This window comes from Pongo pygmaeus, chromosome 19 (assembly GCF_028885625.2).
Source record: "Pongo pygmaeus isolate AG05252 chromosome 19, NHGRI_mPonPyg2-v2.0_pri, whole genome shotgun sequence".
NCBI lineage: Eukaryota > Metazoa > Chordata > Mammalia > Primates > Hominidae > Pongo > Pongo pygmaeus.
Genome location: NC_072392.2, coordinates 87,266,025 through 87,293,139, shown reverse-complemented (window position 1 = coordinate 87,293,139; position 27,115 = coordinate 87,266,025). Strand labels below are relative to the sequence as shown.

At 36.6% G+C, this 27,115-nt stretch overlaps 1 protein-coding gene across 5 annotated transcripts in view; it reads left to right on the top strand.

Moving 5' to 3' along the window:
- The window catches only part of ABCA6 (ATP binding cassette subfamily A member 6), a 78,490-nt gene that overhangs the window by 19,827 nt on the left and 31,548 nt on the right, over window positions 1-27,115 (top strand). For 4 of the 5 annotated variants that reach the window (XM_063656524.1, XM_063656523.1, XM_063656522.1 and 1 more), the window contains exons 11-25: window positions 3,243-3,301; window positions 5,730-5,840; window positions 6,279-6,454; window positions 7,488-7,607; window positions 7,865-8,003; window positions 8,952-9,042; window positions 10,280-10,419; window positions 13,373-13,489; window positions 14,958-15,141; window positions 15,541-15,707; window positions 18,182-18,315; window positions 20,224-20,361; window positions 23,114-23,221; window positions 24,330-24,503; window positions 24,779-24,892. In XM_063656524.1, the coding sequence (XP_063512594.1) occupies window positions 3,243-3,301; window positions 5,730-5,840; window positions 6,279-6,454; window positions 7,488-7,607; window positions 7,865-8,003; window positions 8,952-9,042; window positions 10,280-10,419; window positions 13,373-13,489; window positions 14,958-15,141; window positions 15,541-15,707; window positions 18,182-18,315; window positions 20,224-20,361; window positions 23,114-23,221; window positions 24,330-24,503; window positions 24,779-24,892 (1,972 nt within the window). The remainder of the gene's footprint in view (window positions 1-3,242; window positions 3,302-5,729; window positions 5,841-6,278; window positions 6,455-7,487; window positions 7,608-7,864; window positions 8,004-8,951; window positions 9,043-10,279; window positions 10,420-13,372; window positions 13,490-14,957; window positions 15,142-15,540; window positions 15,708-18,181; window positions 18,316-20,223; window positions 20,362-23,113; window positions 23,222-24,329; window positions 24,504-24,778; window positions 24,893-27,115) is intronic. The other variant, XM_063656525.1, reaches the window with a different exon arrangement.

Below are 27,115 nucleotides of genomic sequence, written 5' to 3'. Positions count from 1 at the left end.
AACGTGTGAATTCTATTTTGTATGAATATAAAAGGCACTAAGGCATTGATTTTTTTCTTCCTATGTGGTCTCTGCTTTATATAAAAATTAACTCTTCCCCTTTATATAGAAATGCTTTATATACAAAGGAACTCTTCCCTTAAGATACATAAAGCTTACAGGGTATGTAATCTTTAAGCTCTATGTATCAGGGGTATGGATGAAAGCTTGTAGAATTCTGACCAGAATCATGATTCTGGGTTTGTAAAAATATACATTTTTTATTCACAACTGGCTCTTCCTCATTCATAACCCCCAAGTCACATTTTCTCTGGGGGCAATTGTGTACACCTATGTGCATTCCTGTAACTATAGACCATTCAGGCAGTATTCCCAGAACACAGGTAGAATGTCTGCCCCAAATGTAAATGACTGATTTCATGTCTAAAATCCGGAAACACCAGCTCCTCCTAAATGGAATTTTCTTTATTAAAACAAAACATTAAAGTTTCACTTCAACAGGGATTCCATTTTACAAAGAAATGCTGAAATAAAATACCTGGTGAGACTCATCATCTTTTAACTTTGCTTCATTCATTCATTCAACAAACATATTGTTGCTGGGTTCTTTACTAATCTTTAGGGCTGCAAATATGAACAATAAACTGTCTTTCAAGGAGCATACAACCTAGGGAAGAAAATAAATAGGTACATGAAATTCAACCTGATAAATGTAGGGATAGAGATATTGACTACTGTTATTTAGTCAATAGAAGTGTTAACTACCCTAGTTTAGGGAAGTCGAAGAAGAGAACATCTATTTTTCTTTTAAAAAGTTAAAAATTACTGAAGAAATTTAGGCTTTTAAAACTGACATATTCACCATCCGGGTTGAGCAGATATAAACATTATTGTCATATTTGCTTTGTATTTTTAATGGATATATTATATGTGTATTTAAAGTCCCTTTTGATCTCTTTAAAATATTTTCTCCATCCTTCTTCAGAATTGACCTTTATAATGGATTTGGTGTTATCACTTTCCATTCATATATTTACATATTGCACCATACACTTATTGCCCTAATCAATATGTGATATAGATATATGTGATATAGCTCTGGGCGTTTTTAATATAATCTATAAATGGTATCAGACTGTACTTAAGTTTCTACATATTGCTTCTACACTCAGCATTTTGCTTTTTGGGATGTATTCATAGTGATAACTATGGGCTAATGAATTGATTTTAATTTTTATATAAAAATATTCTAAGATATGAATCTACCACTTTTATTTATCTTTTCTTACATTGAAAAATATTCTGGTTGTTTCTAATTTTTTGGTCTGACAAGTGATGTTGCAATGAACATTCTTTTAAGAATAAGACAGATAAAAAGGTTCATTTGTGCATATGTACATGTGTGTGTGTGAGTGCATGTGTATATGTATATGTGTATGACACACCCAGCAGAAAAGACAAAAAGCACTAAGATTTGTGCAGGATATAAATGGTGGTTTGGTGATCCTGACACATAAGACATGAGGCCGAGGATGCCGAAAGATGTCACTGGACAGACTATGAGTGGCTGCTTCATGTGGTACAAAGTAGTCTTGACTTTCCCTCTGAGGCTGATGAGGAGCACTGAGGAGTAAATAAAATGGATTTTGAAATAAATCACCCTGTTTCCTGTGTGAAGCATGGATTCTAGGGGAATAAACTGAAAGTAGGGAAAAGAACTAGAGGCAGTGAACAAGAGAAGAATAGTTGAAGACTTAAAAGGGACCCAAGACTTGAACTATTTTAGAGTTAAATTTTACAAAAATGATACCAGGTTGGATGGGTGATGAATCTGAGTGAGAATCAGGAAGAGAGTAGTTGAATGTCCATGCTACCAAGTAAGATCCAGCGTGATGGGGGATTGGGTTTAGGTGACAATGCAGTGAAGTCTGTTCTGGATATGCAGTTTTAGAGCAGTTAATTCTCAAACCTGGCTTCACATTAGACTCATTTGGAAGAACATTTAAAATATCCCAATCCTCAGCCTTCACTGCCAAGAAAAACTCATCACTCCAGATCAATTAATGTGAATCTTCTTTTTTCTGTGAACTCTGCAGGGAAGTAATTAATGTGAATATAGTGTGAATCTCTGAGGGTTGTTTTCAGGCATCAGTTCTCTATGGAATTCTAATGTGTATTCACAATTGATAACCACTGATTAAGAGTGGGGTGTGTGTGTGTGTGTGAGAGAGAGAGAGAGAGAGACAGAGGCAGAGACAGAGACAGAGACAGAGACAGAGAGACTATCTATCCAGCAAACCATTAGATGTGTGAGTCTAAAGATCAATGAAAATGGTGGGGTCAACATTAGGTTGATGTTAAAACAAAAAATCCAATGAGAAAACTTCTGGAGAGAGTCTCAAATGAGAAGATCCGTCATATACATGGAGAACCTGTGGAACATCAAGCTGATGTGTCTGATGAAGGAAGACGACTTTATTAGAAAACAGAGAAGGAACATTTAGAAAAATAAGAAGCAAAGCAATTAAGTCACCACTAACAAAGAGAAAGTCATCAACAGTGACTCATAATCCAATATGTAAGAATGGAAAAGTATTTGTTGTATTTTATAATTAGGAGGTCGCTAATAATTTCATTATGAAGTGGTTCACTGGAGTGGTGAGTTCAGAAATCAGAGTGCAATTGAAGAGGAATTAAAGGTCAGGAAGTGAAAATGGCAAGTTTACAATGGCAAGTTTACTTTGAGAATTTTGTACAATACAGGGAAGAGAGAAATTAAATTGTGTCCAAAGTAGAGGTGAGTTCAAAGAGGAGCTATTAGAGAGGACACTATAAAAGATGCAGGTGACAGAGTGTCTGACTAATAAACTAATAAGCAAGACTTGGAGACGATGCAGGATACCAGTTCAAGACCTCAAGTAAATGAGCTGATCTTGAACAGGCGGAAGAACCAACTGTTCTAAAGCTAGAGGAAGAAAGTGAGGATAATTACACAGCATTCTACTTTTCTAGGCAAAATACTAGTAGTTTAATTGTAACTTGAGAGAGACTCCTCTATTTTCTACCTCAGGGGAAATGAGTAATCAAAAATAGGTCTTTTTCTTTCTGAATAGACTGTTTATGCCATCCCTTATTTCACATAATGTGGTTGGCTGCAGCTATCACTATGACTAAGGCTATAAATGGCCTGTGCTATCTTTACTTCTGTGTTGGCTAAGTAAGCACCCTTTTTGTTATTTCAGAATCAGAAATGTTAAGAAGGAATATAAAGGAAAGTCTGGAAGAGTGGAAGCATTGAAAGGTAAAGAAAAACATTGAAACATTTCATTCTTTCACTTATTTCTTTATTATAAAAAAAGGGAAACAATTCAATGTGAAAAAATTTGAAATATGTAGATAAGCAAAAGAAAAAAGAATATTAATAACCTAATGCTATCACTTGGACATTAATCATGATTAAGAATGTGCTGTAAAATTCTTCCAGATATTTCATGTATCTATTAATTTATAAAAATGGTATCATACAATGAAAGATGCAATTTCTCTTTGTTTTTAAAGATTAATCTGCTATGAGCAATATTTTATGTATTGTCACTGTGAGGAAAGAACATCTAGACTGAAATCTAATAAAGGTTTTATACTAGCCAGTGAATTTACATAGTTTATATGTACTGGTGAGGTTAACTAAAGCAAGATGAGTAAAACCATTGACTATGAATTAAATTTCACAAGCCAATATCCTATAACAAACGTAAGTTATAATTTGAAATGAAAAAAGACAATTTGATACAAAATATTCTAACATACAGTTTTCTATAACAGATGTTTAAGCAAATATCAAAGTGAGTAGCTAGATTTCATGGAGGACTATTTATTTTTATTAAAAATAATTTTTAGGAGGAATAAAAATGATTTTTTATAAAAGACAGAAGCCTTAAAAGCTCAAAAAGAGGAGCCATGAACCTTCCAGAAGTGGAGAGTTCTCTGACCATTGTGTTTATATTGCGTGTATTTTCTAATAAATACAGCATCCTTTAATTCAGTCTTCTTCATTGCTTTTAGATTAGGTCTTTGAGAATTTAATGTATTTGTATGAGCAATTTTATTCTCTCTCTAGGTTTCTCTCATCAAATACCATCTAGAGCTGTGATTTCTTTCTTTAATGTTAGCTCAGGAGATACTGATATAATATTAAATTGATTACTTAAAGTTTTGGAGCACATTTTGAACTACCTTTGTGCTCATCAAGTCATGAACTTCTTTTTGTCTAAACAAAAAACTTCTTTAAGAATTTTGTTCATTTTAAAAATAGCAGCACCTTAAAAAATTAAAAGCATTGGACATCAATACATTAAAAATATGATTATGAATTCAAACCAAGTGTAGCTGCTCTTTGGGAAATCAGGGAAGAAGTTGCATTCCCTTCGCCTCCTCTTCCTTCTTCATGGAGTTAGTTTCTGGAGCACATCCGCAACACCTTTGGGACACACTTTTGAAATCTTTTATCTATGGCCTACTTTTGAGAAGCTAAGTAGCATTCCATTATATGGATACCATGACTAACTTATTAACACACCAATGTATGAGATTCAATTTGTTTCCAATTTTTAGTGTAATAAAAAATACTAGAATGAACAGCCTTGTTCAATCTTTGTAAATGTCATAAATTGTTTCTTGAATATAAATTTCTAGAAGCAGAATTATTCAAAGGAAGCATACTTTCAAGATTCTTGATTCATATTTCAAATTATTTCCCTCTAAAATCATAAAAAGTCATACTCCCACAAGCAATACATAATGAATAATAATGACAACGACAACAATAGCAATAAACACTTAGATTTCATTGAGGACTTGGTGCGTGCGGGAAACTATTCTAAGTGATTTACATGTACCATTTTACATTTAGGCCTGTGAAAGACATGTTAATATATCTCTCACTTTGCAGATGAGGAAACTGAGGCTTCTATTTAATTTTTCCAGTTACTATGGGTCAGTCCCAACAGCCAGTATCACTTCCCTCTTACCCTGGAAAACACTGTATACTTTCCATTTAAGAATTGCAGGCCAGGCATGGTGGCTCACATCTGTAAATCCCAAAGTGGGTGGATTGCTTGAACTCAGGAGTTTGAAACCAGCCTGGGCAACATGGCAAAACCCTGTCTCTACTAAAAATACAAAAATTAGCCAAGTGTGGTGGCGTGGGCCAATAGTCTCAGCTACAGGGGGCTGACGTGGGAGAATTGCTTAAGTGTGGGACATGGAGGCTGCAGTGAGCTGTGATTGCTCCACTGCACTCCAGTCTAGGTGGCAGAATGAGATCCTGTTGCAAAAAAAAAAAAATTACAAACATAAAATTTGTTAATGTATTTGTTTAGTTGTCCCAATATTATTTATTAAATAAACCATCTTTCTAATAAATTTGAAAGGTCATTTTATTAATCTTTATTTTTATATTTTCTTTGGTTCATATTAGACTTCTGTTCCATTGGTCACTATGTCCTGCACCAGTAACATATTATTTTAATTATTATAGTTCTGTCACATATTATTTTGGCAATTAGCAAAATATTGATCATTGTGTATTTTAAAGTATTGAAATGCTGAGAAATATGCCACTAAACTAAATAGCCTTGTTCTGTGTTGGGACCAGACCTGTCTAATGCCTTTCTGTTTATACTGTTAATAATTTGTTAACAATTTGTTCTAATAATTTGTTCTAAAAATAGGCTTGCTCTTTGACATATATGAAGGTCAAATCACGGCAATCCTGGGTCACAGTGGAGCTGGCAAATCTTCACTGCTAAATATTCTTAATGGATTGTCTGTTCCAACAGAAGGTGAGTAAAAAGAAATTTCTCAAAGGCAAGATGTCTTATAATAGATGAGATCAAGCATATGCCTCTCATTTTAAATTTTAAATTTGATGGCTTAAGAGAAATAATGTTTATCTAAAGTTGTTTCCAAGAGCTACATAATTTTGAATATACTTCATATTTCTGCAATTTTATAAAAATTATTATCTTTATTCCATTGTGTGATATTTCAGGGTAAATGTGCAGTTCTATAAGCATATGTTTGTAACAAGAATAATTAGTAGTTCACAAATTGTGTTCACAAATGTGCAGTTCTATAAGCATATATTTATGTCAAGAATAATTAGTTCACAAATCATTTTAGACATTTGTGAACATATGCCAATATTTTCTTAAATGAGATCTATGAATATTAATAAAATGTATTATCTTGCCAATTTTATTTTTAACTTCTATTCTTAGGATCAGTTACCATCCGTAATAAAAATCTCTCTGAAATGCAAGACTTGGAGGAAATCAGAAAGATAACCGGCGTCTGTCCTCAATTCAATGTTCAGTTTGACATACTCACCGTGAAGGAAAACCTCAGCCTGTTTGCTAAAATAAAAGGGATTCATCCAAAGGAAATGGAACAACAGGTAGGAGGGCATGCTTGGATTAACTGACCTGCCAACCACTTACCAAATTAAATCATGACCACAGAATTCTCTTCAATGATTTATCTGCCCTGTTATGAATAAAATTTAGGCAAAGAGGTCCCATAACAAATATCGACTGTTTTAATGAGTGGTTAAAATTGCATAATATGAATCATTTTGGGTTTTATTTATTTTTTATTTTTTATTATACTTTAAGTTTAGGGTACATGTGCACAACGTGCAGGTTAGTTACATATGTATACATGTGCCATGTTGGTGTGCTGCACCCAGTAACTCGTCATTTAACATTAGGTATATCTCCTAACGCTATCCCTCCCCCCTTCCCCCACCCCACAACAGGCCCCGGTGTGTGACGTTCCCCTTCCTGTGTCCATGTGTTCTCATTGTTCAATTCCCACCTATGAATGAGAACATGTGCTGTTTGGTTTTTTTGTCCTTGTGATAGTTTGCTGAGAATGATGGTTTCCAGCTTCATCCATGTCCCTACAAAGGACATGAACTCATCATTTTTTATGGGCTGCATAGTATTCCATGGTGTATATGTGCCACATTTTCTTAATCCAGTCTATCATTGTTGGACATTTGGGTTGGTTTCAAGTGCTTGCTATTGTGAATAGTGCTGCAATAAACATACGTGTGCATGTGTCTTTATAGCAGCATGATTTATAATCCTTTGGGCATATACCCAGGAATGGGATGGCTGGGTCAAATGGTATTTCTAGTTCTAGATTCCTGAGGAATTGCCGCACTGACTTCCACAATGGTTGAACTAGTTTACAGTCCCACCTACAGTGTAAAAGTGTTCCTATTTCTCCACATCCTCTCCAGCACTTGTTGTTTCCTGACTTTTTAATGATTGCCATTCTAACTGGTATGAGATGGTATCTCATTGTGGTTTTGATTTGCATTTCTCTGATGGCCAGTGATGATGAGCATTTTTTTCATGTGTCTTTTGGCTGCATAAATGTCTTCTTCATTTTGGATTTTAAAAGTTGTGTATTTTCTCATATAGGTACAACGAATATTATTGGAATTGGACATGCAAAACATTCAAGATAACCTTGCTAAACATTTAAGTGAAGGACAGAAAAGAAAGCTGACTTTTGGGATTGCCATTTTAGGAGATCCTCAAGTAAGTGAGATTATGCATGGGGAAGGAAGCAGGTCGAATGTCTGCAAAATGTCAAGTTCTTTTACCACTAAAAGTGGTAGAGCTTTCATTGTAATGCATCAAGAGAGAACCTGCTATGTTTAACTATAAATAGAAGTATATTGGAGAAAAATGGCTGGATGGTTATTATTTTATGGTGTTTATTGTTTTTCATGCTATCTTCTGGATACAGTTCATGTGAAAGAGAGACATATTTTATGTATCTTCATTCTCTGTAGATTTTGCTCTTAGATGAACCAACTACTGGATTGGATCCCTTTTCCAGAGATCAAGTGTGGAGCCTCCTGAGAGAGCGTAGAGCAGATCATGTGATCCTTTTCAGTACCCAGTCCATGGATGAGGCTGACATCCTGGCTGGTAATTGTTGGTTTTATCTCAGTGTTACCATGATGCAATTGGGGAATTTAGAAGCAAGGTCTATTCCAAGGGTAAGAGCCCTACTCTCATTACGGTGATGTTCCTACATTCTATAGCAGTCAGGAGGATGACAGGAGTCTAGTTCCACTGTGGAATTCCTTTCTGGTTGTACATTTGCTAGGTAGTGACAACTAATGAAAAATTCTGATTACCTTTTTTTTTAGATCAGCTATCAATTAATGTAAACCTTCAAATCTTATTTTATATATATTTAATTGAAAAATAGACACTCATTCTTTAGCATCAGAGTATACAGTATACCATGTAATTTATGTGTTTTTTTTTTTCAGAAAGTATTGGAAGGTGCAGATAGACTGGTGTTCATGAGCTTATTTTATTTTAAATTTAATTTATTTGTATAAATTTAATGAGTACAAGTACCGTTTTGTTACATGGATATATTATGTAGTGGTGAAGTCTGGGCTTCTGGTGTATTCATCACCAAATAATATACATTGCACCCATTAAATAATTTCTCATTCCCCATCCCCCTCTGACTCTCTTACCCTTCCGAGTCTTCAGTGTCTATTACTCCAAACTGTATGTCCATGTGTACCCATTTTTTAGCTCTCACTTATAAATGAGAACATGCAGTATTTGACTTTCTGTTTCTGTGTTGTTTCACTTATGATAATAGACTCCAGTTCCATCCATGTTGCTGCAAAAGACATGGTTTCATTCTATTTTATGGCTGAATAATATCATGAGTTCATTTTAAATGCATCAATTTTAATGTGTATTTCAAATGTTAAAATGCACACTAGATCTAGTTATACCCTGTTGAATACTTCTCCTTTGCACTTCTGAGCCTTGGCTCCTCGTCTTTCTTTACTAGAGAAGGAAGAAATGACCCCCAATATATTTTCTCACTTGATTTCTTTCATTCAGATAGAAAAGTGATCATGTCCAATGGGAGACTGAAGTGTGCAGGTTCTTCTATCTTTTTGAAAAGAAGGTGGGGTCTTGGATATCACCTAAGGTAAAGACTTTGGGAATAGATTGGATTTATGTGTTTGCAATACTGGTATATGAAAAAGGTGGACAATTATGAAACAGAACTGGCCTTATGCTTCATTTCTACCATACTGGATTGATCAGTGTTTCCTGAATACTTTTCCTACTTTCCTTCCTCCTGTGACTTTACAATGTTAATCATTGGCAACATTTCAGCATGATAAACCAAGCCTGACTTTTCACAGCAAGACTACTTCATGTGCCAGTTTTCTAGGTAGCTGTTCTGTGCAGCCTAAACCTCTACCTTCTTCCTACCCACATTTTCCTCAGCTGATCCATAGAATTCTGAAGTATGTTTTCATTCTTTCATAGGGCAAAAAGGCAAATAATTTCAGAAGCCAGTATCAATAAGGAGAGAATCTAGGGGCAGAGAGTGATGATAACTGTGGCTAAAAAAAAGTGTATATATTAGTCTGTCCTCATGCTGCTAATGACATACCCGAAACTGGGTAATATATAAAGGAAAGAGGTTTAATTGACTCACAGTTCAGCGTAGCTGAGTAGGCCTCAGGAAACTTACAATCATGGCAGAAGGGAAAGCAAACACGCCCTTCTTCACGTGGCGGCAGCAAGGAGAAATGCAGAGTGAAGGCAGGGAAAGGCCCCTTATAAAACCATCATATCTCGTGAGAACTCACTATCATGAGAACAGCATGAGGGTAACTGCCCCTATGATTCAGTTACCTCCCACTGGGTCCCTCCTATAACATGTGAGAATTATGGGAACTACAATTCAAGATGACATTTGGGTGCGGACACAGCCAAACCATATTGGTGTATATCCAGGCTAAAGTAATTGTTTAAAATAACCCTATGGCCAAACAAAGCATGCATGTGGGCCAGATTTTCTCTACTATCTAATGATATAGTCTGGTATCATAATTATTTTCCCTAAGAAGTCTCTTCTTCCTAACATTCTCACCTTCCTACATTTATCTATAACTATACTTACAAAACTCTATATAGTTTCATTTACATTATATATTTGTATATTTTGTAATTGTTCTGAGCTTATACATTTTCTATATATAGATTACAAAATTTTCAAACTGATAGATTACTATCATGTTAGTATTTACTCGTCTTTTTGTTCCATAAAGCCAAGTAAAGTTGTGCTCAACAGCTAGGTGTTCAATTAAAGCTCTTCTTTTGTGGTAGTGGTTGAGAAAATGCAAATGACTTATCTTTTCTTTTAAAATTAGTTTACATAGGAATGAAATATGTAATCCAGAACAAATAACATCCTTCATTACTCATCATATCCCTGATGCTAAATTAAAAACAGAAAACAAAGAAAAGCTTGTATATACTTTGCCACTGGAAAGGACAAATACATTTCCAGGTAACTCAACTATGATTACAATGAAATGAAATTTGGGAAAAAATGTTCACATTATTATTAAAATAGTTTTCTTTGTCCAATGAATTTAGACTTTTTCTTAGTTTTGGCCACCTGAGAAGCAGAACTCAAGAGGAAGGATTGAGTGCCATTGATTTATTGGGTAGTTGCTTCGTGGAAGCACCAGCAGATAATGGGGACAGGAGAGAGGGAAGGGAAGGCAGTCAGGGAAGTCTGAATTCTGGAGCAGATTACTGTGGTAGGCAATTGAGGTGCAATGCCCACGGGAGGGAAATAAATGAAGTAAGTGGGCTCAGCGTTTTGTCACCAGAGGGGTGAGTAAGCTGGGGTTCTTACCTGCTGTTCCCTATCCATTGTTGATTAAGGGATGCCTATGACAGCATTAACTTTCTCATCCTTCTGGCTTACTCTGAACATGAGCTTAGAATACTTCCAAGTACAGAAAAAGGACCTCAGGTAGGTGTTTTTAATAAGCAGATTTACTGTGTACAGGTGAATGCAGAAGAGGTGTTGGTGGGGCATAAAGGTTTCTGTTACAGGTTTCTCCTTGTAAGGTAGACCCCCATTATTCACAAGGAATAGATAGTTCCAAGATCTCCAGTTCATGTCTGAAACCATGGATAGAACCAAACCTAATTGCCATCGATTGGAAAACATTTCTGTTCATGTCTTCCACCTACACACTGAATGCCTTTTCCATCTTAACTAAGCACTTAACACACATTGTGGCTGTAACTTTTGCAGTTTGAGGTGCAACAGCAAAAGTAGCATGAATTTCTTTTGCCTTATTCACAATTTCACAGACAGAAGATTCATTCTTACATTAGATCTTAGCATCAGCATAAGATTTTTTTTTTCCTTGTTGAGAACTTTCACCTTTTCACTTACAGGAAGCATTTTATGGCTTTTCTTTGGCATATCCAAATTGCCAGCATCATTACTCTTGCACTTTGGGAACCTTATTAGGTAAAATAGGGGTGCCTTGAACTGCAATACCGTGACAGTTGCTCTGATATCCCAGAGGGCTACTAAGTGACAGGTGGGTATACCACAGTTCTGCTGGACAGGGGATGATTCACGTCCTGAGCCTGAGCAAGATGGAGTGTGATGGCGAAGGATTTCATCACACTACTTACAAGGGCACACAACTGAAAACTTATGAATTATTTCTGAAATTTTCCATTTTATGTTTTTAGACAGCAGTTGATGGTAGATAATTGAAATTGTGGAAAATGATACTGTAGATAAGGCAGGATTACTCTATTTTAATTGTGCATGTATTATTTTGCAGAGAAAAACCACTTACATAGTCTACAAAAGTGTTCAACCCTCGGTTCCCTGACAACTGGGTAGCAGCACCAATTCAGACTTTGTTTGATAAGCAATCCTAAAGATTACTAGCTCTTTGTGTAATGTTTTCTACGTGTTAGGCACTGTTCTAATGGTTTCATATATATTAACTCCTTTAGTTCTCACAACTGTTCTTTTTATGAGATGGGTGCTATAACTTGCCCTATCTTACAAATGAAGAAATATATTTCAGTCTCTTGATTTAAACAGTTTCCCTTTGGTTTAAACATTTAGTTTGTTAAAGGTATAACTCCCTATAGACCTACCTTAAATAAGCTCTTTTGCATAATTCGGTTTCATTAGGCAAATACTCAGGAATTCCCAGATTTTAGCTTCACTCCCCAGTGTGGCAGCTCTCTATGTCCTTGCAGTAGCATAGAAGATGGTGTTCTTCTCAGATCAGTGGACTATGCCATGTTATTTTGTTCTTGGACTAAGGCCCTGTGAGGTGCAACTGGTCCACTTTCATTTTTGGTCGGAGAAGGAGAATAAGGAATTATATGTTGGTACCACCACTGGAATATGTTACTTTGCCAGAGTCTCTGGTGTTGACCTCCTGGCCCATGGCAGCCTCTTTACACAGACCCAAGGCCTCTGCTGTCTAATGGCATGCTTATGTCCATTTCCTGACATGGGACTCCCAGGTCCCTTGCTGCCATGTGCAGGTCATAGGGAAACACAGTGTTTGCTACAGTCTCATCCACCTAGTTCCTCTCAATAATGTCATTGGCCCATCTTCCCACCCAAAGTAGAAAGTAGCATTTAAGAGTCTTCTAGAATCCTGCAGTCTCATCCAAGTATCTCCATGGAAGAGTTACCCAATAAATGTGTACTGGGAAACTATTATATAAAAGGCACTGCTCCCAGAACTAGAAATACCACAGCCTACATCTAACTAGATAGGGAAAAGTAGACACACAAAATATACAAAATTTTTCAACAATTGTACACTAAAATAATAAACAAGGCCAGTGAGTTAGAGTGATGACTGGTGTCTGGCTGAAGTTTATATAGAGTGGTCACTGAAGTCCACAAGAAGAAAATGGTCAAGGGCACTCCAAGTCGAGGGGAAGGGAGGATGGCTGGAGGGCAATGAGTGAGGGAGCAGAATGGCAAATGGAGGTGGGTAAGGTTGTATGGATAGATGGAGACAGGCTCTTTAGGAGCCTCAGAGGTTGTGTTATTGACTTTGATTTTTATTTTAAATGCATTGAGAAACCATTGAAAGACTTATACAGAAAGAAGACCCAGAATATAGGTAGAGATATACATGGGTTTGTAGTGTGGAGGTGAGAAGATAATGGTCTTTCTGATTGTTCAGACTTCTGCAGAGAAATCTGCAGGAAGTTCATAAACTGAGAATGGAAGACGAAGTGAGACAGTTTGAGGATGGAGGAAGAGGTCTTCCTTAGTCATTTCAGAGAAGGAGAGCATTCTCATGAAATTTTGCTTTTCACTACTGTGATACTCCAAAGACATAATTTTCTTAACAATATTATGTATCATCTTTTAAATAAGTATTAATTTACTTGGTTTAGTTCTCGATGTGGTTTTTCAAAATATCTATTCATATTTTTTGCCTTAGATCTTTTCAGTGATCTGGACAAGTGTTCTGACCAGGGAGTGACAGGTTATGACATTTCCATGTCAACTCTAAATGAAGTCTTTATGAAACTGGAAGGACAGTCAACTATTGAACAAGGTAAAGCCATTTGTATATAAAACCAATTCCCAAATGATCATGTGTCATTTAGTATTTATAATTTCTTATGGGTGATTCACTCTAAGAAATGTGATTTCATTCCAAATTTGGCTCTGCTGTTTGAAATGGGCTGTCATTATTTCTTAGCATCATTACTAAGACTGATCACAGATCCCTTCATGGCATCTACCAAGTTTCTTTTTGGAAACTATTTCCTATCCTTAGATGTTCCCTGCTTCTTAGATACCTTCAGGCTGTAAAAGGCTCTTAATTAGGGGAATGAGGTCTGAACGGATTTTTTTTTTTTAAATAAAAATTGCTCTTAGCTTGTTAATATACAAAATTCCACTAAAGTCTTAGTGGGGAGAATTCTCAGTATCCACTCTTGTATATTTTAGTGGGTGATAATAATCATGTCATTATGGAGTTCCTCTTATGCCAGACACTTAGATTAATGTATGGCTATACGTTGATATATATGCCTTCAACATTATCTTTCCTATAATAACCTTTCCAAGAAGTGTCATTGGCACTGGTTTACAAAGGAGAAAATCAGACCTATGAGCAGTTAAGTGATTTTCCCCAATCACAGATATAAGATTCATGTACAGATCTGGTAGTTCAGAGCTGATGATCTTTCCCCTATACTACTAAATGATTGATACGTTAGTAGTAGATATTTAGGTGGTAATGACTGGCTATTTTTATGCAGAAGATTTCTTAAAAATCCCTCAGAATAATGATACTCTTGGGAATGTCTTTGCTTTTCAAAGATTGGGCACAATGAGATCACCATTTTTGTGAATTATTCTTTTGATATGAATTCAGCATATTTTCTCACTGAGTATAGAATATGGACATCATAATATGTTTCTTATATTGTTTGCACTGTAACCACAAGCAATCTAAAACTTTGTTTTATTTAAAATTTTAATTTTTTATCACCATTGGCAATTATAAAACTTAACTATAGAAAGAAAATATAGATGGCAGTGGTAAAGTATAAACTTAATAAATATTGAAAAATGTTGTCTAAATAATTCCTTTGAACTGGTTATAAAAATAAAAACAAATGTAAAACTTTTTTTTTTTTTTTTTTGAGATGGAGTCTTGCTCTGTCTCCTAGGCTGGAGTGCAGTGGCACAGTCTCTGCTCACAGCAACCTCCACCTCCCAGGTTCAAGCGATTCTCCTACCTCAGCCTCCTGAGGAGCTTGGATTACAGGCGCCTGCCACCACGCCCAGCTAAGTTTTGTATTTTTAGTAGAGACAGGGTTTAGCCATGTGGTCTTAAAATCCTGACCTCAGGTGATCCGCCCACCTCGGCCTCCCAGAGTGCTGGGATTATATGTGTAAGCCACCATGCCTGGCCATGTAATACTATTTTTAATATAACTAAGGAAAATCTGTGATGCCTCCAGGGTAGCATTAATATTATAATATGTGTGTTTGTGTGTGTGTGTGTATAGATTTCGAACAAGTGGAGATGATAAGAGACTCAGAAAGCCTCAATGAAATGGAGCTGGCTCACTCTTCCTTCTCTGAAATGCAGACAGCTGTGAGTGACATGGGCCTCTGGAGAATGCAAGTCTTTGCCATGGCACGGCTCCGTTTCTTAAAGTTAAAACGCCAGACAAAAGTGTTATTGACCCTGTGAGTAGCAGAGCACTGTGGTTTTGTTAGATCATGAGTTTCAAAAGAGGTTCAAACCAGAAGATAATTTAAAACTAGAACACAATATCTGACATTCCTGCCACGGGGTGGATAAATTCAGCATTTAATTTTTCTGACAGTGGGAATACCTGTATGTTCACACTTGATTAGGCTTATATGTGCAGGTGTGTTTTGTTTTCGTGGTTTGATAACCTGGTGTTTATATAGTAATGCCTTCTGGTACTGCGTAGCATGCTAGAGTATTATCTTCAGAATTTTAGCACCTAGAATCATGATTGGCATAAGGCAGGCTTGGCACTCAACAAATACTTGTGGAATGTCTTACTAAATAAATAAAATTCCTAGAGATTCATATGCTAATTTTTCTTTATTGTTTAGATTATTGGTATTTGGAATCGCAATGTTCCCTTTGATTGTCGAAAATATAATGTATGCTATGTTAAATGAAAAGATCGATTGGGAATTTAAAACCGAATTATATTTTCTCTCTCCCGGACAACTTCCTCAGGAACCCCGTACCAGCCTGTTGATCATCAATAACACAGGTGAAAAGAAAAATAAAATTTAAATCCAGAAATAAGTTATTTTTATTGTTGAATAGCACAGGATGGGGGGAAAGTAAATCATAAGAGAAGAAAATGGGTATTTAAACTTCATTTAGAGAAAACACCTTATGAGGAACAGTGCATATTTACTCTGATTTTGGAGATGACAGGGATGATGAGGACAAGAGAAAAAGAACCTGGGTCACTGTATAACCTGGGAGAGTAAAGACGTCTATCTACCAGACTACCCTAAGCTATTACATGATAAATAAACTTCTATATTGGTGCACCCATTCTATTTTGAGATCCTTTTGTTACACAGCAGCCTAACCTATACCACAAAGACCATACACACTAGTTACCATGTGAAGATGGCCTATCTATTCCCCATGCCCCTTCATTAAGTACAAGATACAGGAAGACGCCTTATTTTGTTATCCCAAACAATGGGTAGTTGATTTTGCTTTTCTTTTGTTTTGAGACAGAGTCTTGCTCTGTCGCCCAGACTGGAGGGCAGTGGTGCGATCTGGGTTCAATGCAACCTCCACCTCCCACGTTCAAGTGATTCTCCTGCCTCAGCCTCCCAAGTAGCTGGGATTACAGGCGCATGCCATCACGTCTGACTAATTTGTGTGTGTGTTTGTATATTTTTAGTAGAGATGGGGTTTTGCCATGTTGGCCAGGCTGGTCTTGAACTCCTGGCCTCAAGTGATCTGCCCTCCGGGGCCTTCCAAAGTGCTGGGATTATAGGTGTGAGCCACTGCCCCCAGCCGGTAATTGTTTTGTTTTTTTTTTTCCTAACCGCTTAATTAACTTTGAAGAAGGAACTTTTATGTTAGTACCTCAGATGTTAAACAAACAAAAAAGCCAATGACAATAAGAGTCTTCCTTTGCCGAGTTCCTCACTCATTTGATTTTCCCATGGATTTGCAATTCAGGCCTACGGTGTATGCTCTTTAAACAAAGATGGTCTTTTCCTTTCGGTTTCTCATTCTTCTTCTTGTTTTCCATTTGAGTTTTGGAAAGTAAATTTTATTCCCCTCACTACCTTAAGTGCTAATTGTATGTTTAATTTCTGAGATCTAGAAAGGTTTCTTTACCTATGAGCTCATAAGATAAGTAAATCAGGTCTCTCTTTTCCTCTTTGGTCACTCTTGAGGGCAGTGGGCTTGTGTTAATTTATTTATTTTTTTGTCTCTGTACTTACATATTTTATGGTTTGAGTTTGAAGCTTCTGTGCCATTTTGTTCCTCTTTTCTCAAAATCTGCCAGTTATTGGTAACACGTTTATCTTTTAAAGTGAGCATCCCTATCTGCCTAGGTGAATGTGGGTTGACATATGGCATTGCACCTCAAGTGACTGTGGAGGTGGAGTGGGGTGTGTGGCTGCTCAAGGTGCATGGAAAGCTTATTTTCTATGTGCGTGTTCCTGTATCACTTGGTGGGGGGATCCTAATTCATCTAAGGTTTGGCCTTATTTTTCTAATCCCAGAGCCCACTATAAACTCCCATTTCAAAGGCAAAAAAAAAAAAAAAAAAAGTCCTCCTTTTCCTCTTATTCATTCCATCTTGCTCAAATTATTGTCTGCAGTTACTTCAGGTTTGCCCAGCTGTGCTCCTCAGATAATGTCTCTTAGTAAGTAAATATGGGACTCTTACCCTGGGGACAACTGCGGCTACTGTGTGTTCTGTGCGGAACGTGGGGAGGGGCCTGACAGGTCATCTTTTTCCAGGTATAGTTCACGACCCTGACTATAGCTTCAGAGCCTACCTTACCCCCTTGCATTCATCCATTCTGAGTTCAGGTATCCTGGAAATTGGTTTTACCTTCAGTTTGCTCCGGCGTGCTCTAGGCTATGAATTTTTCTCAGCTCGTATTTCACGGTCAGACGTTCTCATCTACTTTCTTCTTTAGGGTCATATCCAAAACCTTGATCTGATGATGACATCCTTTTTCATTTCCTAAGAAAGATTATATTTATACAATATACATGTATGGAATATGTACGTAAATGTTTAGAATAAAGTAAAACATATGTATGTGTTATACAGACATATATATATTTACTTGTCCATTATTTGGAAGAACAAGGGAGAGAGAAGAGTGTTATCATTGCCTGTTTTAGGCTGGATAATCTGAAGTACTCCTCATAAAATCATTGTATCTCCACAGATTATTCAATTCAAATGTTGTTGTTGTTTACCAATAGTCATACAATAGAATTAGCTTATTTTTATGATTACATGTTAATTTGCATTAAACAGATTTATAAAGCTAATTCATTGTGGTGTAAGATTTGCTAAATAGAAGATGGTACAGTGTGGGTCAATATTATTATTGTGATACCCAAAGAAAGACATTTATACATAGTATTCCATAAATATTAACTTTAATTATGTATATGACTTATTTTAAAAGTTTGATATGTATTTTCTTACTTTTCTATGGCCTTCTCTTATTAACTTCATATTAGAATCAAATATTGAAGATTTTATAAAATCACTGAAGCATCAAAATATACTTTTGGAAGTAGATGACTTTGAAAACAGAAATGGTACTGATGGCCTCTCATACAATGGAGCTATCATAGTTTCTGGTAAACAAAAGGTATGTTTGCCTTTTTGCTTTTATGAAAAAAAACAAAAAGTACTACATTTTAGCTGTTTTAAAACTGCAGAAATTAAAGCTAGTATACAGCAACTTGACTCAGAAAAACATTCTGGGTTGTTATTTAATAAACTTTGAAATTTACCCAAGTTTTTGTAAAACATTTTCTATCTTAGCTTTGTTTTGAATTAGATAATTTTTACATTTGAAAGGATCTAAATTTAATTGTATTGTTTAAACTCAATAAAAATATTATAGCTTATAATTATCAACCAATATAATTATGGATTTAAGGAATTTTATTCAGTAGCTAACTACCTGAATAAAGTTTGTTTTTATATATTGAGAAAATACATTAAATACTATAATATCTACATGAAATACCTGAGAAAAAAGTATTCTCAGTCTGCTACCTTAGCATATGTCGATTTGGGTAAAAGAGTCAAGCCATGGCGATTCATCAGAGAACAAGACTATTGAAAATACTTTTTGTGAGACAGAGTCTTGCTCTGTTACCCAGGCTGGAGCGCAGTGGCACGATCTTGGCTCACTACACCTCTGCCTCCCATGTTCAAGTGACTCTCCTGCCTCAGCCTCCAGAGTAGCTGGGATTACAAGCAGGCACCATCATGCCCAGCTAATTTTTGAATATTTGGTAGAGAGGGGATTTCATCATGTTGGCCAGGCTGGTCTCGAACTCCTGACCTTGGGTGATCCTCTCGCCTTGGCCTCCCAAAATGCTGGGATTATAGGCATAAGCCACCATGCTCGGTTTAAAAATACATCTTAATCTTAAGAACTGTTCAGTCTTATCTGCATTCTAATAAAAGCAAGGGGCCTAATTAAGTGAAGCTACCTCTTTATTTCTTGCTACAAAGTAAATTTTTAAAAAAGAAAAGCCTTTGAAGATGTATTACTGAATTCAGTTCTAGGTAAACTAAATATGCTATAAAAAATGTAATCCCTTTGTGCCAGTTTTGGGAAATTACTTTGTCAGCTACTATGTTACGTACCTCACATATTTACTACATGAACTACTGGTAAGATTTAAACAATAAACCTTCTAATAGATTCATGAACATTTTCCTAAACATGAAGTACATAAATATAAAGATTGCTTTAGGAAGTGGGGAAATGCTTCTTTGGCAGGGCAAGCATGAATATTTAATGAACTCCATGCTTATCTCCTGTCCAGAAGGCCAGCATTCCTTTGCTGCTGCTGCTGCTTTTTTTTTTTTTTTTTTTTTTTGAGACAGTCTCGCTCTGTCACCCAGGCTGTAGTGCAGTGGTGTGATCTCGGCTCACTACAACCTCTGCCTTCTGAGTTTAAGTGATTCTTCTGCCTCAGCCTTCCAAGTAGCTGGGATTACAGATGTGTGCCACCACACCTGGCTAATTTTTGTATTTTTTAGTAAAGATGGGGTTTTGCTATGTTGGCCAGGCTAGTCTCAAACTCCTGACCTCAAGTGATCTGACTTCCTTGGCCTCCCAAAGTGCTAGGATTACAGATGTGAGCCACCGTGCCCAATCTTCCTTTGCTTCTTCATCATAAACTGACAGCGTCTCCTCGTCAGGGAGACTTTTAAACTCTACTAGCTGAAATTTCCCCATCAGCAAAATGGAGACAAAATTATCTAAAATTAGTAATACAAATAAAAATTCATATTGATTGTATGCTGACTCTGTGCTAGAGCTTAATGTACATGAATAGAGTGTCATTTAAGCCCTGTAACAACCCATTTAGTATCTCCTTTTCATAGATGAGGAAGGTAAAGCTCAGAAAGTTTAGTTCACTTGAAGATGGACACACAACAAGCACTTGGCACTGTTAGGATCTTTTATTCATAAACCTTGCCTTTGTTCTTTAAGAATTTAGCATTAACATTATTTATTTGTTTCTGTTTTAAGGATTATAGATTTTCAGTTGTGTGTAATACCAAGAGATTGCACTGTTTTCCGATTCTTATGAATATTATCAGCAATGGGCTACTTCGAATGTTTAATCACACACAACATATTCGAATTGAGTCAAGCCCATTTCCTCTTGTAAGTATTGGATTTACTGAGTCTAAACAATTAAGAATTGGACAAATAGCCTATGTTTTCTCTCTTTAGCTTTTAAATATCCATAAGTTAAGTGATTGTTAAGCCTGAAAATTATTATTTTGTCCTAATATTTTAAATGGGTTATAGCAAACAAAACAGGATTTTTTTCTTCACAAGTTATCAGATAATTATCATGAGGGAATACTTTTCAATATTTTGTCAGTCTTCTAGGCAATGTTTTGAAAAGTTGTACATACTTGATTGTGGAAGTGTATGAGAGAGAGAAACAGAAAAAAGAAAACACTGACTTGGAAATCAGGAGCACTTGTAACCCTGGTTACATGTAAATCTATTATAATTAGTTAGTGGAACCTCCATTGACTAAAGGTGTAGTAGACAGACTAATATGAAGGAGAATCTGCCAGTTCTGAGGCTATCTGTTGATTTATTTATTCATCTACTCATAGTTGCTCTATATTGTGAGGGAGACTAATACACACAGGCTGCATTGGATTCTGTGTCAGTTGGCTATAGTCTGGCTTCAGACAGTTTGGACACCAGAAAGCAGTGGTGGGAGACAGAAGAGCAGAGGACCCCCTACGTTGGGCTCCAGTCACATCACCTCCTTCTGCTGTTCCTGAAGCCCAGAAGCAACAATGGCTTCCTTCTCACTTCACCATCCTTGTGGGATGCTCATCACCCACCTAACCATGTCATAGGAATTGCACTCTAAGTACTTAACGTAGTCATGGTTTTCTGGTTAGACCCTGCCTGATACCAACAGGGGTGTCTCAAAGCTGACTCCAACTGTTTCACATCAGAAGTCTGAAACATCAAGAAGCAGGATTAGAAATAAAGCCATCCAAAGGGAAGTCCATTTTGTGACAAAGCTGTGAAGTTCAGTTTTGGCCTCACTGAATCAGTGGTGCTGGGAGTATATGCAAGCACAGGTTTTCTGTGAGCCATGGGAACAATGGAGATGAAATATACAGTACTTGAGATGTTCGTGACAGACATATACCTCCGTGAGTTGAGTATGACTGACTGATCACGTAAACAGGTCTGCTGCACAGGGTGACTCGAGGGAAGGGGTGTCTGAAGGGAATTCTCCAGAAAGTGGAACCAGAGGAGTAGCAAGTGATTACCCTTCCTCTTTGGAAGGATAGCAGCATGGGCCTGTCTCACTGCAGAATTATTTTGAGACAGGCTCATGCTGCTATCCTTCCAAAGAACACATCCACCCAGCTACTGAGGTTTCCATCTCTGGGTTTGCTCAGAAAGACATGCTGCTCAGGCCTGAATTATGTGCTCATCAAAAGTCCTAACTTCTGAATTATTAGCTTCCTAATGCCATTGTGTTTGCTGAGGATCAAAATGGACGGAAGCCCATAGCTACTCTATTAGGAACCTGTTCCCCACTCCACTTCCCCATGGCACACACCTTTCCTCTCTCATTCCTATGATGAAAAATGGAATTTATAGACATAGCCCCCAAAGCCTTAAATAAAATTAAAGAATTGTGGAATTATTTTGAGGCAGGCTCATGCTGCTATCCTCTAATTATATCCATGAAGTGGTCCTAGATGCTGCTAAGAGTGTCCACTTGGCCTAGCCTCAAGTGGATGCTGATTTGGGGGTAGTGATTTAAAGTTCCTTTCCCTGAAGTTAAGACAAGCAGCAAGTTTTCTTCTTGGTTCTGAGCTTCAGAACACATCCACCCAGCTACTGAGGTTTCCATCTCTGGATTTGCTGAGAAAGACATGCTGCTCAGGCCTGAATTATATGTTCATCAAAGGTCCTAACTTCTGAATTATTGTTTTTTTGTTGTAGTAATAATGCATGATATAAAATTGACCATTTTAGCTGTTTGCAGTGTACAGTTGAGTAGTATTAAGTATATTCACATTGTTGTGAAATGCATCTCCAGAACTTTGCCGTCTTGTGGAATTGAAACTCAATGCCAATTAGACATTTCCCCCTCCCTCATCCCCTGGAAACCACCATCCTACATTGTTTCTATGAATATTACTAGTTTAGAAACCTTATATAAGTGGAATATTTGTCTTTTTGTAACTGGTTTATTTCACTTAGCATGTTTTCCAGGTTCGTCTATGTTGTAGCATGTGACAGGATTTCCTTCTTTTTTATTTTTTGAGATGCAGTTTTGCTCTTGTTGCCCAGGCTGGAGTGCAATGGGGTGATCTCCACTCACTGCAACCTCCGCCTCCCGGATTCAAGCGATTCTCCTGCCTCAGCTTCCCAAGTAGCTGGGATTACAGACATTTACCACCACGCCTGGCTGATTTTGTATTTTTAGTAGAGACGGGATTTCACCATGTGGGTCAGGCTGGTTCGGACTCCTGACCTCAAGTGATCCTTTTTAAGGTTGAATAGTATCCATTGTTTGTATATACATATACATTTTGTTAATCCATTAATTTGGACTTTTGGTTTGCTTCCACTTGTGAGTATTGTTAGTATGAATGTGAATGTGCAGGTGTCTCTTCGAGAGCTTGCTTTCAGTTCTTTTGGAAATATCCCCAGAAAGTAGGTCCTAAATGACTTTTGACTTCTCTTTGTTCTTTGAGTTGAAGATCGGGGTCATTTTCCATCCCACCTCTGTGCATAGATGGTGATGAGCTACACCTTTACTTTGATTTTTCAACATTTCAAAGAGTGCATTTTTGTGGCTATAATTATTTGTTTCATTTAACAAATATTCACTAGTTTAAGCTACCCTTTATATTTTCAGAGCCACATAGGACTCTGGACTGGGCTGCCGGATGGTTCCTTTTTCTTATTTTTGGTTCTATGTAGCATTTCTCCTTATATCACCATGGGCAGCATCAGTGATTACAAGGTAAGAAAAATCAGGGAAAAGAAGAAATTTCAGGAATTTCAATATCTGTGTTTTAAATGCTACGTGTTCAAAATATTTTCTTCTGAGAAAAACGTTTGAATGTATGTTTAATTTAGATATTGTAGCTAAATGTTATTCTTAGAAAGTCAGATAATTTACTTCTAAAAACTCAAAATGCTTTTTATTCCAAAGTCACCTGAAAAGTACAGTGATTTTTCAGAGACTCCAATTAGTCTAAACCTTCAAAGGGAAATATTATAAATCTTTTGACCACATTATTTCCCAACCACAAGAAGGAAATCATAGATGTTGAAATCAAAGGCCAAATTTAAGACTTGAATTCCTTTTCCACTCTGGAAATTGCAATTTTATGTTATATTTGTATTAGATTATGCCCATTATTCAGACAAAATAGTTAAATCTATCAACGTTCACCATCCTGAGCCAGAAACTCTCCAAGAAGTTTAGGTAAAGATAAATGTATTATGTCCTCCGGGTCACAAAATAATACTTTTTTTTTCTTTTTTTTTTTTTTTGAGACGGAGTCTCACTCTGTTGCCCAGGCTGGAGTGCAATGGTGCAATCTCAGTTCACTGCAACCTCCGCCTCCCTGCCTCAGCCTCCTGAGTAGATGGGATTATGGGCTTGCGCCACCATGCCCAACTAATTTTTATATTTTTAGTCAAAATGGGCTTTCACCATGTTAGCCAGGATGGCCTCAATCCCCTGACCTTGTGATCCACCCGTCTTGGCCTCCCAAAGTGCTGGGATTACAGGCGTGAGCCACCATGCTGGCCAATACTTATTTTTATAGAGTTTAATGCCTTGAACATTATGAGGTCCACTTTTCATTATTCATGAGCTAAAGTAGTGTTATGAGTCAGGCCTATCACAGTATACTTTTTTTTTTAATAGACACCTTGTAAACCATGGAACTGGCTCTATAAGCCTCAGGTTACTAAGCAGTATATGCATAATTTTTTTTAATATTAGAAGATTAGATTATATTTATCTTAAAAATTATTCCAATGTGTTTGTGTTTATTTTAGATTTGCATTTTAATTGAATCTATATACATTTCTTTCTTTCCTTTTTTTATTTAAATCAGAAAAATGCTAAGTCCCAGCTATGGATTTCGGGCCTCTACACTTCTGCTTACTGGTGTGGGCAGGCACTAGTGGACGTCAGCTTCTTCATTTTAATTCTCCTTTTAATGTATTTAATTTTCTACATAGAAAACATGCAGTACCTTCTTATTACAAGCCAAATTGTGTTTGCTTTGGTAAGTAACACAGTACATAAACCAAATTTCATAAAGTAATTAATAATAAATTTTAACATTGTTATTTTAAGTAGTTAAGATGTTTTAATTCATATTTTGTAATAAACCAAAACACAAAACATTCAAAGTGCATGTATGACAAAATGCTAATAGTTTCAGATACCAAAGATGTTTTATACTTATGCCAGGTTACTTGTTTTTTAAAATTTGTAATCTAATTTTTCCCTCAGTAATATTTGACTTTTTGACTATGTTATTATTTCTTTTATCCTCAGGTTATAGTTACTCCTGGTTATGCAGCTTCTCTTGTCTTCTTCATATATATGATATCATTTATTTTTCGCAAAAGGAGAAAAAACAGTGGCCTTTGGTCATTTTACTTCTTTTTTGTAAGTATATAATACATACATACAAATAGAGAAATAGTGTTATTTTTTAAACTTCCAATGTAATCTTAAATACAGATGTCTGCCTTAAACAGTAGGGAAAATTAATAATACTTTAAAATTATACCATAGAAAAGAGAGGGAAGTGTAACACTGTTAGTGAATCAATAATATTTCTAAAGAAATCAGGTGCTATCCATTGAACAGAATTTATGGAGAATCTTACAGAAGACCTGACATCTAAAACATCCTGTTGAGTTTATGTCTCCAGAATACAGGGCTTCCTGCCAACACTAGAAAATTGGCTTCCTAACAGTTGACAGTACAATCCATCTCTACAGTCTTCAAGAAGGTCTCTCTTAACCTTAGCTGCTAATAGTTTCAGATACCAAAGATGTTTTATACTTATGCCAGGTTACTTGTTAGTATAAAAGTAAAGGGCTTGTCCAAAATCCTGGAAAACTTTGCTGGAAATGTTTGCTGAAACTCTAGAGACACCAGAGTGCCCTGAGTCCTACACTTCAGGCCTCCATTAACTGATATCCTCAACTGGTGATAGAATGTCCGTCTGGAAAACAGCTCTCAGCTCTTGGAATGGGAATCTTGAACCCATGAGAAGAACCCAACCAAAGATCATCTATAAGAAATGATATATTTAATATTAGGTTGGTGCAAGAGCAATTGCATTTTTTTGCTATTTAATGTCAAAACCGCAATTACTTTTGCACCAACCTATACGACCCACTGACTTCTACAAGAAATTATTCTGGGATTCTTTTGGCCAGCAGGTAGCTGTTGTTCCTTCTCAGTGGACAGCACTTGGGTTTGACTTCTCTGGGTTGTATTTCTTTGTATTCAGCAAATAGTGTCTATAACTATATCTCTTACCACCATCAGCACAATCCAGTGGAAGTACAGAAGCTAAAGAAAGAACATTAGGCTTACCTTACTCAGAAAAACTGGCTTTGAGGCAGCCATGAGGATCTGGTGCACCAAAGTTCTTTCCACTTATCCTTTCCATGGAAACTATATTTTGTTCAGTCAACAGACTTACTGCCATTGTCCAATGTAATCTCAGGTGCTAGATCAGATGTCTGTAGAAGAGAGTCTTACTGACACTTGGTTGGTTTCTTTTCAGTCAGCACTCTTGTATCTGTCTAGCAAAGATGAACAAAGAATTCACATTCATTCTTAGCATTTGCCAGTAGTTTTAGCTCTGAACGAAGTCTACCTTGGAGGTGACAGCCAAGAAATGTCAGGGTTATTGTCCAGCATGGTTGTGCAACGGTCTGCTCCTGCCAGCCTGAGTGATGCTACAGATGCCCTAGTGAGTGCCCCTCATAGATGCTTTTTCAGCAGCTTGTCCTTCAGTCCTAAGTAAACAGCATCCTGGAATCATGCTTCCTTTTGTGGCTTTTGCCACTCCTTGTGTTGACCCTTATTACACAGAAATCATTCCAAACTGGAACAAATGCACATCTAGATGGACACATTTTTTGCTATGTGCCTCATGAAATAGTTGCCCCTGGTTTACTGTATATTCACAACTTATCCCAGTTTGTATAGAGCTGGAAATTTCTCAGACAAGGGAGCATTCAGCATCAGTGGTAGAAACATACCTCAGCCCTTGCCTTTTAGCTTTTAGTGGAGAAGTTGAGCAGGTTTGATTTCCTCATGGCTGCAGGCTCCGTAGTGATGCTTTAGGTTGGAAAACATTATAGACAAGATTTTCTCAGCCAAGTTCCAGGAGTTCAAATCTGTGCATCAATTCCATAACTGTGACAGACCTTCTAGAACTTAATATGCCAGAGTCTTCCAAAACAATAAGTTTCATCTCTAGGCTTAGAGAGCAGAAACCATTTTCCCATTGTGGAGTAAGGAGTGAGAGTCCAGTGAGAGGAACTTTCCTTTAAAACATGGCAGAAGACAGAATCTGCATTATCATGTTATGAATGCCCCTTGTATATACGGCAGCAAGTGAATAGATGAACAAAAGAAGAAATTTGACTTTGTTCTTTCTAAAGAAAGATGATAATGCAGAACCGCTTCTTAGGCTTGTGGACTAATGTGGTGATTAAGGTGTTCTCACTGTGATTTGAAAAAATTATCACGAATAAAAGATCACAGCAGAAAATCAAACATGACACTGAGAAACACTGTATTTTAAAAATCAAAACACATACACATGTGATTGTGTGCCTTTTATCCTTTGTTGCCATTTATGCT